Source organism: Strix uralensis, chromosome 3 (genome assembly GCF_047716275.1).
Source record: "Strix uralensis isolate ZFMK-TIS-50842 chromosome 3, bStrUra1, whole genome shotgun sequence".
Taxonomy (NCBI): Eukaryota; Metazoa; Chordata; class Aves; order Strigiformes; family Strigidae; genus Strix; species Strix uralensis.
Genome location: NC_133974.1, coordinates 115,983,931 through 115,998,315, shown reverse-complemented (window position 1 = coordinate 115,998,315; position 14,385 = coordinate 115,983,931). Strand labels below are relative to the sequence as shown.

Genomic DNA, 14,385 nt, shown 5'->3' with positions numbered 1-14,385 from the left:
TACTGTTATTCTCATACGTCACCCCATCACTAATTGCAATGCAGAGAGTAAACTGCCCCACTTTTCTCCTTCCTCCACCTCATTCCAGCCGTGCCTCAGTCTTAATAGGAGATAAAAGCGCTACATTATATTTACTGCAGTATTAAATGGTGTTCTTTGCTTTTTTGCATCCTCCAGACTTTTCCATACCACGGAAATCTTGCTGGCACTACTCTAGCAGCAAAAACTTATGGAAAAAAGGAAAACACAACACAACCTAGCCACAGCGGTACATCAGCACTGCCTACTGTGCGGATGCAAAAGCCGGTGCAGTGCCCGGGCCGGGGCGCGGAGCTCTCCCGCCCGTCCCTGCCGCACTCAGAGCGGCGGCACGCCCGCAGAGCCCCGCTGCCACAACGCGGCGGGGAGGGCAGGGCAGGGCCGCTTTTTGGGGCTGAATTCCACGGGCCAGAGGAGCCGCGGGTACCCCAACAGACGGCGCTTAGAAAAGAGAGCCTACAACGGGGGAGGCCGGTAGCTTCTAAGCCAGCTGCAGAACCAGCGCGGCGACAGCCGCTCCCCGTGAGGGACTGCTCCCCGTGAGGGACTGCTCCCCCTCGGCCTCAGCGGTCCCTTAAGCCGCTCCCCGCCTCCACCAGCAAGCACACCGCCGCCACACAGCGCCGCGCGCCGCCTCTCCCACAGAAACCGCGGCTTCTCGCGTCCCTCCCGCCCTCACTCACCCGCCGCCTTCCGCCCGCCTCCGGCCCCGCGGCTGCCCCGGATGTTGATGCGCGGAGGCCCGGCCCGGCTCGCCCCGCCGGAAGCAGACGTGGCGGCGGCACCGCCCGCCCTGCCCGTGTCCCCGCGCCGCTGGCCGGCCGGCATGAGGGGCTGCCGGCCCCGGGCGCCTGGCCCGGCCGCGCCGCGGGCGCTGCTCTGCGCTCTCCTGGCCGCGGCGGCAGTGGCGGAGAGCGGCCGCGCGCTCCCTCAGCTCAGCGACGACATCCCCTTCAGGGTGAACTGGCCCGGCACCGAATTCAGCCTGGTCGGTACCGGGGCGGCGGGGGCGTGAGGGGGCTCTCCCTCCTACCTAGCAGTCTCCTCCCTCGAGGAGCGGGGCGGCTCTCACTGCTGATGGCTAACCCAGGCGGCAGGCGTTAGGGACAACGTCGGAGCCCCCTCACGCTGGGCGGTTGTTTTTGAAGCCCCCGTGCCTCAGAAAGGGTATTTCGGTTTAGGGTGTTGTCAGCATTGCCTTGCCGGGGTGGGCCTTAAGCATCACCCCGGGTTTTGGCAGTGGGGACAAGCAGTAAGTGCCTCCACGTGCGCCGGGCCGGAGGGCGAGGGTTAGGCCTGAGCCTAGCAGCTTCGGAAATCCCAGGGAAATCTACCCTGAAAGTCAGCTTGGGAATGGCTGGCTGCGAAATGTCATCGTTATGGTGGCATGTCTTTAGTAAAGGTCTTTCAGAAGGAACGAGAAATAACGTAAGCAGGAGTAAGATGAGCATGGAAGAGAGTGGGAATGTGGCTGGAGGCAGAAGGATCGAAGTAAAGGAGAAGGCAAACGAATAGTAGCAAGGTTAAAGGCCAACGTCCGGTCTTGTGCTGTAATTAAGACCCAGGAAATGCTCTGGACCACCTGCCCTATGAATTAACTGTAAAACTTACAAATTCAGGAATATTTCTAACAAGTAGTGTTAAAAAAACCACCTGACTAATCCATAGGTTGGCTGTTTTTTTTAGCCTACAACTGGTGTCCTGTACAAAGAGGATAACTATATTATAATGACCACTGTGGATAAAGAAAAATATAAATGCATACTTCCGCTGATAGCAAGTGGCAATGAGGTAAGTTCAGTCAAGTCTTTATTGTAGTTATAAACTGTAGACAAGTCTTTACAGTATCTTTTCAGTTACTTTTCCAAAATAAAGACTTTTTTCTTGTAAAACGAAAATCATCTGTAGAGTGCTTCACACTTTCACAGTTTATAGTAGATGCCTTCGCTTTGTATTACATATTGGCTCTATACTAAGTGGGGCCAGTCTAAACCATCTTGAAGTCCTTATTTGGCAACAAATGATTGATATAATGTTGTGTATATTGTTAGGTCTATCACTGATTAGGAAATTCTCATATTTTAAACAACATTATCAAACTCTAGGCCAGTAAACAACTACAAAGGTTGTTGACACTGCTATCCTGATGACTGTGTCTGACAACACTAACACAGTCGGGCTGCTATCACCAGTAGTTTTTAGTCTCCGTCATCACTTCCTCATTTGGAAATCTGAATGCGTAATTTGGGGGTTAAAAAAAAAAGTATATAAATACATGTTTGTACAAGAGAATGTAGGCTGAGGAGGCCTTTGGTGAGGTTTATCATTGGTCATCTGTTTCTCCAACGGTTCATCTTTTCACACTGTAAGAGCTGGCACAGATGAGCTGTACTGCTGTGGTGGGCACCTCCATGTTGACGTAGCCCTCATCCTTTACGTGACTGGCAGTCCAGAGTGCTTCAGTCTAGGTGAGAAATCTCTAGTACTGAAGAACTTTGTGTGGAAATCTCTTCAATAGCGTGCACACTTACAGAGCAGAAATTACACAGAAGAGTAAACTTCCACAGTATTACTTATGCTTTTTTGATCCATTTTTTAAAAATTATGTAAAAGCTGTGTGATGTTCCAATTATATGCATCCGTACAGCATCAGCATCGACTAACAGATGAAAAGACTGTTGATGCTGTTTTCCTAGTCACACCCCAAGCTGTCCCTCTGGACATGAGCAAGTTGAGAGCTCCTACTCTTGCCACGTGTGTATTTTATAAACCACAAAACTTTTCTGTTTTGACTACTTTATTTGTGACCTTTATTTTCCCCTTCTTACTAAATTATCTTTTTTTTTCCTAATCACCACACAGCTCCTTCAGAGCAGGAATTAATGAGGTTTTGTACCTTTTAATTTTGCAACTTTTATTTTGCTTTTTACTATTGCAAGTGAATATTAACTAAGCAAATTATTGTTAATTTTAATGTAAGAAATATCCTTCTATTCTAGGAAGAAGAAAAGGACTATAAAGGTCCTACTCCAGGAGAATTGCTGGAACCACTTTTTAAGCAAAGTAGCTGTTCATATAGAGTATGTTACTTCTGTGTTGATAATTCAAATGCTAATTAAAAGTTTACAACCCAGTCCATTTCAAGGTTTAGTGTAGTGGTAGCGTTTAGTGTAGATCTCAGGATTCAAGTAAATTGGCTTGCTGTAGTAGCAACTTAAAAACGTGGATTTAAAACGCTTACTTCCAGGAGTCAATCCATAACATACGACAGTCTAATGAAAAGCGTTCCTCTGAAAGTGTTAGAAGACCAAAACAAACATACTTCTAGAGATTCTGAAAGCTTTCCGGTTTTTCATCAGCTGTCACCCCAATTCAGAGACTCACATCTTGCATTACAAGAGCAAGCCTAATACCAAACAAGCTGGTACTGAGAGCCAGACACAGCGAAAGTGGCCAAATTTTATACCTACACAACATCCCACGCAAGTCCTTGAGGAAGGAGGAGTGGGTCAAGCACGATCGGTAACCAGCCTGTATCTACAACAGTTGCCAAAACTCAGTCTGTGCTGAGTCACTACCGCTTAGCCCCAGGGGTCTGGGGGCAAGTTTAGTCTTTACATCGCATTTAATGTTTTTCTTTAGTTTTATCTGTGTGAACATTAAGGAAACTTTGCTTGGTGTTTTTATCTGGAACATCCTCAGAATGCTTGGTGAACACAGACCGTTCACTGTGCTGTTGGTTTTGAGGCTGGCCAAGCCCACCTGCTTGGGCTGCATTCCATTGCTGCAAAAGCCAGATTTTTGTTTTGAAGGGGGGAGGGGGTGTGTAATGTATCTAAACAGATTTTTTTTAAAAAAATTTTTTTTTTTAAAGATTGAATCTTACTGGACTTATGAGGTCTGCCACGGAAAACACATCCGTCAATATCATGAGGAGAAGGAAACGGGACAGGTAGGCTTCTTATAATTTAGGAGTCTCAACCTCCTTTTCCACTGGCATGTTCATGCTTAACTCCTCTAGAAGACTTGAATTCCTGTACACTTGAAAAAGTATGGGAAAAGGTAACTGAAATTTGTTTTAACTTCTTTTGATTGTAGAAAATAAACATCCAAGAATACTATCTGGGGAATATGATGATCAAGAACCCGTTGTCAGAATCAGGTTTGTCTTAGATTATTTTATTTAGCTGATGCTAATTTAATTCTTTGGGTTTTTATTATTACTGTCAGAAATATGCTGTAGAAGACTGATTCCCAGTGCAATAGAATTTTGTGGATTACTTTTTTTTTAACAAGATGTATTGTTTTCAGTTAATTCCTGAACCGATATATGCCAGATCAGACTTTGATAATGTAGCCTGTTGCCACACTCTGGGTGGGGAGAAGTGTCTTTCAAACTGTGAGCAGAGGGCAGAGTGTGTAGCACATCCTGGTCTCTGCTGTTCTGTAATAAAACCTAGACTGCAAAGCCCTTACAGCCTTTGCAGGTAGATTTGATCCTTGGAACTGTCTGAGAGTCTTTTATAGGGATCCTGGTGCAGATCTTCATAAATACTGAAGTGCCTAAAGTGGGACTTTGGTGGAAGTTAGGTAGCTGAGCCCCAAACTCAAACTGCAACTTAGAATAACTAATTTTCTGAGCACTGGAATTTTTTTTGCCTGTAAATTTTTGTAGATGCTGGAAATTCTGTGGTTGTACCTGCCAAAATCTGCTTCTCTGGATGAGCACTTTGGCAGTATATAGTCCAAAGAACTCTGAAAATCCACAGATTTAAGTGTTCATTCATCAGAATTGATGGAAACAATAGAAAACACATAATCTAGTAGTTTGGGTTTTTTTTTTAATTCTAGGCTAGTATGGAAAAGGTGGGCACCACCAATTTTCTCTTCCTAAAAGTGGTTAACTTGAACACCTCAGTGTTGGGGGGATTTAGCACTATTAATCCCATTCCTTTGAATTTCCTACCTGCAGCCTTCAGTTAGGTATCTTAGTCCTGAAAAGAAACACAGCTTCAGAAAATGCATTGTTTGGCATTTCTTTATTAGTGAGTTACGGTGCTTGTTTGTGCTGTCATTAATCCTGTGCAGAAATGCCTAATTCTCCCTAGATGCTGCTGTACAGAAAACAAGATGTTTAATTTGAGTTACGAATTCTTTTGTGGGACTAGATGCTGCAGTTAGGTGTGATGATACTTCAAGTCATCATACCTGAGTCTTTTAGGATGTTGACCCTCTGGCCTTTCCACTTAGGCAGCAGACTGTATTTTTTCTATGCTTCCTATACAGCAATTCATGCTATTTCTCTTAAAAAAAAATAACATAGATGGTTTCTCAAACCATTGTGAGCTGAATCCACAAGTGTGATACAGTGAACTTGGAGCAGCTGCATGGGTGACAGCAAAGCAGAGTGGCCTTTTACTCCCCTAATTCTGAATGGAGTCCAGATGGTCTCCTGAAGCAGCTGGGAAGGCTGAGGAGAGCTCTCACCTGTGACAGCTTGGAGCCCCTGCCCCATAACGATGTTCACTCTCTTTAATCATTAGTAGGGCATGCAGTCTGGCCTCACTTCTTCCTGTGAGTGTACCCCCGGGGACTGGCTAGTGGGTGGGCTGAAGTACTTGCCTGTTTGCTGTCCCAGCCTGTCATTCGCTCACTTGGAAAAGGGTAGTCGGCTACCCCTTGCAGAACAGCAGTAGTGACATGTTCTTCTGGCCTTCCTGTGGTGTTAGGGCTGAATTTGGCCTGTCCTGCAAACTCAAAATTGTTTTAAGACAATGCTAACTGCTATTTTGTTCTGTTTGCTCTAGACCCCAGGTCGCTGTTTATTTCCTTTCTTTCCTCTTTTGCACCTGCAAGTTCAGGAAGTTGACTCTTGGCAGTGTATACACAAAGTACTAGCAAATACACAAAACATGCAAACTTCTCTGTATATAATTTAATTTTATTTCAAGTTCACAGACTTTATGCTTACCTCATTCTTAATTATTCCCTAGATCAAGAAGAGAAGGAAAATCCAAAAGAGAGTGCAAAAGAGGCAAGTGAAAAACATCTATTTTAACTTTTGCCATCAGTAGTGGAGGCAATTTATATATGATGAGGTTATGGAATTAGTTCCCTACCAAAATGAGCATCAAAAAATGAAACTCTGTTTCTGAGTTGCACTCTTCCTCACTTTTAATTATCAGTCCCAGCTCAGAAAGCTTATTTAGTCTAGCTAGTCAAATTTCTTGCCTTTCTACTTATTTACATTAAAGGTACACTAATCTTAAATGAGATTAATTTATATGCTCTTCTATGAAGACAATACACACAACTACAAAGTCACGTTATGATCTGGCAACAGTTATTTTTCCAGCTACATCAGAGATCCCAGTTCCCTTAATGACACTTTTGTGCATTTTGGGTAGGGAGAAATGCTTAACAGAATCCTGCAGCACAAAATCCCTAAAAGATTTCTTGACTTGATGATTCATCCCATAAAACTCTGTGCTTCCATTTTCCATTAGAGAACTTTTCCGTTTGTTTAGGCCCCAAAACTCAGTTCTGAGTCACTAACTTCATGGCAAAACAATGGAGGTACCTGAAGCACGTTGGAGTTTGGAGTTAGCAATAGCAGATTCGACCTGTGGACAGACACTTGCCTACCTTAATTCCCGTTATCCTTCTATTTAATTCTGAAATGAAATTTTTGTCTACATGTTCTTTGTAATGCTGATTTACGTAGCACAGAGTTCTGTAGTGGGTCTCAGAAAATACACATGCCTGATAAGCATTTTGGGGGAGCAGACCCACGTCAGGACATGGCCCATTCTAATGTCAGTGGCAGTTACACCTTTTTGAATTAAAGAAAACTAGGTTCTTTGTAGTGTAACTTTTTTTTTAGATTTCAGAGGAAGTTAAGTTTCCTGACATTTTTTGATAGTGTTTGATGTACATACGCTGTCTTGGTTTCAGTCTATAAAGAATTTAGACTTGCAGTTTGCATGGAATCTCTAGTCATGAAAGGGAAAGAATACATAACACAGCTGGGTGGTGCTTAAATTAACCCAAACCTGCTGCGCCTAGAGATTTACCTGAAGTCCTGCTGGGGTGCCTTTCAGCTGTGTGCAGACAACAGCCATCTCCATTTAGATTTATTGGATAGTTACCTTCAATGAAATGCGTAGGCATAATTTTTCAGTTTTTAAGGAAAAATCAGTTGTTTCATTCAGAAGGGTAGAAAGGGAAAGCACTGGTATCCTTTTTGTCAGCTCTTTTGTACACAACCAGAATATCTCTTCATTTCCCACGGTTGAATATTGAAGTATAGAGTGGATAAGTGAGTGGAAGCCAAGGAGCGTCCGAGCAATTATGCTGCCGGCATGTTCATTCTTTAAGCTCAGGAGTATCTCATCACTCCATTTGTGATGGAACAGTTTTCAGGAGGAGAGAATCAGTGGCCTGTGACAGGGTAACATGGTTTGAGAACCGAAGTAGGTGTGATACCGAAGGGTTTCAAGTCCCTGGGTTGATGTCCTGACCACAGAAGGCACCACTGCCTTTTAACACAGAGCCTGATTTGTTGTGCATTGAAAACCTTTACTAGCTCAAGCAACACAGGCAGAAAAAGGTCTAGTTTGTGGGTTCCAGCATGGTTTTTGCACAAATGGAACTTTTGGTACACCGGGAACATTAGCTGCTTCCAAGATGGGAGTCAGGAGAGGGACTTTTACCAGTTTGGGGAATTAATTTCTTAAAGTGGAAGCTGGATGAAACGTATGAAGGACCAAGTCTGAAGAGAGCTTACTTAAAGCGTGTACAAAAGTGGGTTTACTTTTATGCATCATTAACTTCATTAGCCACAATAACAGGTGGTGTGAGATGCTCTGGGTAAGGAGCAACCCGGGCTGACTCTGCCGAGAGGTGTAGTGCAGGGATCAGGATGACTTTGTGGCGGTGTTTTTAGATTCTTCCTGGTGAAGGTAACGTGTCTGGCCAGACCTGAGCTGAGTCTGGCAGAGCTGCTCGCATCTCCCCGTCTCCTAGACTACAGGGTGACCACAGCTGGCTTGGTGCTCTTCCAAAACGTTGCACCCAGCTGGCAAGCTCTCTTAGAACTGAAACACTGGGCAGCCTCTGCAGAGGAACCAGCTGGTTTTGCAGTCAGAGCTTGTGTGGCTCGGCGCTTTTGTGCAGTGCTGGGCTGGAGGTGATAAACCAGAGCACGTCTGGATGTTGCAGAAACACCAAGTAACTACACGGGGGTTAGGTGTAATAGTATTTTTTGTTTCAGAAGAGTCGAAGGAACTCTGCTGTGATTCTTAACTTGTACTTTCTTTCACCTAGATACCTACAAAAAATATAGAAGGGCAGATGACCCCATACTATCCTGTAGAGATGGGAAATGGCACACCCTGTAGCTTGAGACAAAACCTGCCCAGATCAAGTACAGTGATGTACATCTGTCATCCAGAAGCTAAACATGAGATTCTTTCAGTAGCAGAAGTTACAACCTGTGAATATGAAGTGGTTATATTGACACCTCTGTTATGCAGCCATCCTAAATATAGGTACAGTACTTCCAATCTCGGTTAACGTTATCACTTCAAATTTTCATCAGTTTTCATGCATGTATGTGTTTATATAAGTTCTATATCCAGCTGTGGTTTCTCGTATGGAGCTGTGATGTGTAGGTACTCACTTTGGCAAGTGCAGTTTTGCCAAAGTTTTCATGTTAAGTTGCACAACATTTGCATTTTATAAGTCTCTAGTGACTGATCCCATATGAGAAGCAGAGGGGAGGTATAATTATTTTCAACAGGTAAGTTTCTAGCCCTGTCATTCTGGAGAAACACAGAATAGGGCATTAAGGCTGCAGGCAGATTGAGAACACCCTGTCTCCTCTTAGTTTATAATTTCAATGTCTTGGGGAATCATCTTCATGGTATTCAAAAATGGCAGATTGCATATGTGTATTATATGTGTGCACAGACTCTAACTTCTCTAATTTCAGAAAACAAAAGTATGATCTTCAGACATGACCTTAACATTTATTTTTTGCAGTACTCCCAATTTAAGGAGCTCCCATCTGTCTCAATAGTACAGATTTTTGACCTTTCAAGGGGTATAACTAGAATTGCAAAGTGAATATGATATACAAATGAAGGGGCAAGTAATGGACAGGAGTTCTGAATTGCCTCTGTACACAGATGTCACAACAAGTGGGTATTTAATCACTGTTCTAAAATAGGCAACAGTCTAAAGGACAGAGTCATCAACTGGGCATTTCATGAACACTTGCCAGTTGGAGTAAATAAGTTGTGCTATTGTTTAAATATTTAGTATCTATTATAAATTTTCTCATGTAGATGGGTTTGGTAATACTATGTTATCTGTTGCACTTATCTATGACGCTATTATCTGTTTACTATATGAATCTTTTAAGCCTCTGTATCAGTGGAAAAATAGAAAGTGCACAGGCAAATTGTTCTATCGTTTGGTAAAAATAAAATCTTGAGCTTTTACCTCCTTCCAAAGGGAAGGCATGGAACACTTCCTGGCCACTAGCAGGAAATACTTAAAATAAACATACAGGATCTTTATTCTCCCACTTACGTCATCTTAGTAAATAAAGATAGGCGGAGATAGGAGGCTGGAAACACTCCTCAATGTCAGCAGAGGTAACAACAAACAAACCTCGTTTTCAGTTAAGTGCACTTCTCCTGTTGTGTTCCTGAAACAGCATTGTGCAGTACTTGAGCCACCAGCACTTTCCCTCTACACCCATTATCTTACCCTGTAATGCACTTCCATCAACTTAGCAAAAGTACATCCTAGTTGTTGTTCTGATTTGGCTACAATTTGATTTTTTTTTTTAAATTGGTGGGAACTGGGGACAGGGAGGAAAGCAGTGGAAAGTAATATTTGTTTACTGTAACTATTAACCTTAATGTTATTTAAATAAAATTCAGATAAAGCTAGGCTTCTTTGGCACAGGGCTCATTTAATCTAGGGTGCAGTTACTATTTAGGAAATGTTTTCAGATGCTTTTAACTACAATGGTGATGATTATGTGGGTACTGCTGTGTGTTACAGACTCTCCCTAGGAAGACATCACAAAAAGCCACCTTGCCTTTGAAGCAGTATCTGCATACTTGTTTTGTAAATAAGTGTTCTCTAAAGAGGACCTTTTCAATGACATGAGCGACGAAAACTGAACAAATGCATCATTTGTCAGTATGATTTTCATTTTGGTGTTCACTTTCCTTTACTATTTTCTGTTAAGGCTTATTTGGTGTTTTAGTGAGGCCTTCATTTGTGTAAAGTAAGGAGAAAGCTGTTAACTCTGCTTCATTTTTTTGCTTTTTCTTTCCTGAAATAAGCTGCTTTTTGCAGACATGGCTCATGAAGCGAGTGATAAAAGAATAATGGGTATATACGCAGCATGAAAATCCATACATGTCAGATAATATAAGAATATATTATTTTATATAAGAACTGCATCTATCAAGTTTAACCTTTGCCCTTTCCTAGCTTCTGAGAGTGCTCTGGGGAGCCTTGACACCACATTTGTGGTACACGTACAATGCAGTTTGCCTTTTAATACGCAGGTTTTTTCTCTTGATGAAGAGGGGTTGGATTGCCTGGCCAGTTGTCTGGCAGCGTTAGGAGTGAGACTATGCTGGGCAAGAAGTGTTTTTACATCAATTGTAAGAACGGTGTAGCTTTGGCTGAAATGGTGCAAGTACAAGAGAAAAAAATCCACACCTCAGCCCAGCTCAGTCAGAAACTTACAGCAATAAAAAAGTACGTCTGGTCTTTAAGGCATAACAAGTGATGTATGCCTAACTTGTTTGGACAGGTTCAGGGCTTCCCCTGTGAATGACATCTTTTGCCAGTCACTGCCAGGATCCCCGCTTAAACCCCATAATCTGGAACAGCTGGAGAAACAGCAAGAAATGATGAAGATGCCTTTTAGAAGGGTTAAGGAGGTAGGATTTGTTTAATTTTAAATAGAAAAATATTTATTTTCCATGTTGTAACACATACGACACTTAGTTCAGTGGAGTAAGTTCTCTTACCCAACTTTGTAAGAACATGTCAATCTTTCAGCTGGTCTTTACGCTTGTTGAAATCATCTGTAGCTTACCTTATTTGGAAGGACAACAAAGCAAGTAAGTTTGGGCTTCTAATTTAACACTTTTGTAGCCTTCATAGCCTACAGTTTACAAATGTGTTAAGTTTTTGACTTTCAATCTTTTTTTTCAGCTATGCTGAAGACAGTGAGAACAATGACAAGAGGGTTTCATATTTCTTCCCACAGCCTACTTCCCTTAGTATTAAGTAACTTAGTATAACTTACAAGGCTTTGCAAGGGACATATGAAGTCTAAATGGGTGTATTTGTGTATACTTTAATTTCAGGAAGAAATGCATTCAACAAAGGAAGAGAAATTTTCTTCCATTCATAAGCCTGTTGCTGTTGGAGGCCATCAACTGTTAACTGTGGGAACAACCCACATCTCCAAACTGACCGATGACCAACTTATAAAGGAATTTCTTAGTGGTTCCTACTGCTTCCATGGGGTGAGAGATAAAGCTATGCATAATAAAATAGCTGCTCCTTGATTGCACATACTGCTTTATGTCTTTGTTTTGTTTTTCCATGAACTCTAATAGTTGCATTCTTATACACATAATAATTGCCTTTCCCTGCATTGATATAGGGCAGGCTTATATACCAAACTCTGTCAGAAAAGTCTCTCTAACCTTTCTGTGTAAACTCAGTTTATTTGAGCAGACAGTGAAATGAAAGTAGATCATGAAAATTGTTCAGTGCTAATTTTGTTAATGAGAAGAAAAAAAAAATTGATAAAACTTATTGAGAGAAAAGCCAGCAGAGAAAAGGCATCTGAAGTTTTTGAGGAAAGTATTTATTTAAAAGCTGAATAGGGGGTATACAAATAGTTTAAGAAATTTAGTCCTATGTGGTCTTCCAAGAGTCTTTCCTAAACACATTTATTCCATCCCTTGCCTATGTTAATTAGTCTAATAAGAGATTCCCTCGCAGTGCAAACCTTGAATCATCTAATTAATAGGTATGTAGTTTAACAGCTGAAATAGCCAGTGGTTTAGGGTCTGGAGGGAAATGGATGTCGCGGTTTTGGGGCGTTTTGTTTGATTTGGGAGTTTAGTGTTGTTTTAATGATGAGACTATACCTCTCCCTAGGGTGTTGGTTGGTGGAAGTACGAATTCTGCTATGGCAAATATGTTCATCAGTATCATGAGGTATGTTTAAATAATTTGATGTCCTGCCACTAGATGGCTGTGGGGGAAAAAAGGGGTTAGAGAATCTGCCTACAGTGTTAAAAAAGCAGCGTCCTTTTCTTGGCTGATCAACATCTTGGGTTTAAGAAGTTGGATTTCAGAAAAGAAGCTCCATGTGCTGCCTAAGTTTATGCAGGGGTATGTAGATACCATGTCAGGTAGAGCACAGGGATAATCAAAGCTGAAAAAACGTGGGTTTTCCATGGGAATGCTCCTCTGGTCATTGAAACACTTGTGTCAGCTCACACAGCTTGGGTGGCTGTTCTGAAGAGACCATCAGCTTGACTCTTGACCCTAATACAAGGTCAGACATAGTTTGTCCCAAATGCAAGAACCTGTTACATTGACAGCAGCAGACTTGCTCTAGAAATTACATTCTATATGTCATTAAAATATCCTCACTGCTAGTTATATAATACAAGGTGTAATTATCAGCTTTTCCTTTTTTAGGATAAGGAAAGTGGCAAGACTTCTGTGGTTGTGGGCACCTGGAGCAAGGAGGAACACATTGAATGGTCCAGGAAGAATGCTGCTAGAACCTACTACCTTCGAGAAGACGGCACACAGAGTGTGAGGTATGGTTATGGCCACCATGATTACTGCTCGGGCTGTCTGCTCCTGAATTGGTCTCACACTTGCACTAGAGAAAGATAAATGCCAGGGCCCACAGTTGCAGTGCATGAATACTCCATTTACGAATAGGTACCATAAACTGTCAAGAGAGGTGTGTATAGATTTTTTTTGTGTGCCCCCCCCCCCCCCCCATCACTATGCAACATCAGAAAAGGTAATTCAACCCTTTGGATATGATGCAGAGAAAAAAAATCTTCCAACAATGAACAACTATTTGCTTCTGCAATAACTGAAATACAACACGTTACTTCCTTGCCTTGTGTATTAGTTACATATTTGACAAAGTATGAGCTACTGTATCATACAAGTTAGCTGCATGCTTAAGAATTGTGTTTAATATTGCCAAACTTTTTCATTCCAATCTTTTGTGGCAGGATGGTGTCTCATTTCTATGGAAATGGAGATGTGTGTGACTTAACAGACAAGCCAAGGCAGGTGACTGTGAAATTGAAGTAAGTTGACTTTTTCAGTAAATTGATGTTTTGTGTCTCTGCTGCCTGTGTCAGAGGGGAAAGCCTCTGTTGTCTTCATAAAGCCCAGAAAGCCAGGACTGTTAGCTTAGCAAAAACGCTCTAGATACTAGGGAAATACATGGTTTAGTTTTGTGCTTATTCCATGCTAAACACTACAAAATTTCTGTTCTTTTTTCAGATGTAAAGAATCGGACTCCCCTCACGCTGTGACCATATACATGTTAGAGCCTCATTCTTGCCAGTACATCCTTGGGGTAGGCAAAGACATACTTGAATTCCCTAAGACCAGGTGCCACCTAGCAGAGGATGTCTCCAGGTGCACGTTGAAAACTGGCCCCTCTTTTCAGTGACTCTTCACACAGGCTTCCTGTAGTGCACTTTAGCCCCTAGACGCAGCTGCTGAACAAGTACTGCTTTTTGTGCAGTTGTGTTTGCTCAGAGGAAGGAGGGTCGTTATTACAGTAGTTACATGGTTGATATGCTCTAGAGGCCATACCCAAAAAGGAAAAGCACTAAATTTTACAAAGTGCTGCTTGAGTACTGTGCCTCTTGCAATCTGTTGTTGTTAATCTCATGATCTCTGTTGCAATCTCTTGTGAAAGTTTTATCAACAATTTCATAGTCTTTAATGTTTTGACCTCTCATGTTCAAGGTGGAGTCTCCAGTCATCTGTAAAATTTTGGACACAGCCGATGAATATGGGCTCCTTTCAGTGCCCAGCTAAAGCCCCCGCGGGCAGCCCCAGGAACATCCCCTCTGCGCGATGGCGATGGCTTTCCACCAGCCAGCCTCACCAGCAGCATCCTCTCAGCTGAGGGACTCGTGAACCACTTTGTGTATAACTATGTGTATATAAGAGGTTATCGATAAACTTTTAATGATTAAAATCTTGTCTTGCACTTCCTGTTTGACTTGTGTATGACACATTCGACAG

General features: G+C 42.4%; 2 protein-coding genes across 2 annotated transcripts in view; one reads left to right on the top strand and one right to left on the bottom strand.

The window, feature by feature from the left end:
• Nucleotides 1–780, bottom strand: part of ASB3 (ankyrin repeat and SOCS box containing 3) — a 32,602-nt gene extending 31,822 nt beyond the window's left edge. The window contains exon 1 of the mRNA XM_074864041.1: nt 723–780. The gene's annotated coding sequence lies outside the window, so the exon portion shown is untranslated. The remainder of the gene's footprint in view (nt 1–722) is intronic.
• On the top strand, nt 729–14,350 carry ERLEC1 (endoplasmic reticulum lectin 1). The gene is made up of 14 exons (XM_074864042.1): nt 729–1,027; nt 1,726–1,830; nt 3,039–3,119; nt 3,914–3,991; nt 4,138–4,201; nt 6,033–6,073; nt 8,365–8,588; nt 10,880–11,009; nt 11,442–11,603; nt 12,247–12,306; nt 12,796–12,920; nt 13,353–13,430; nt 13,630–13,705; nt 14,104–14,350. Exons 1-14 carry the CDS (start codon nt 764–766, stop codon nt 14,173–14,175), a joined length of 1,560 nt encoding a protein of 519 aa, XP_074720143.1. The 5' UTR covers nt 729–763; the 3' UTR covers nt 14,176–14,350.
• The last annotated feature ends 35 nt before the right edge of the window (nt 14,351–14,385 follow it).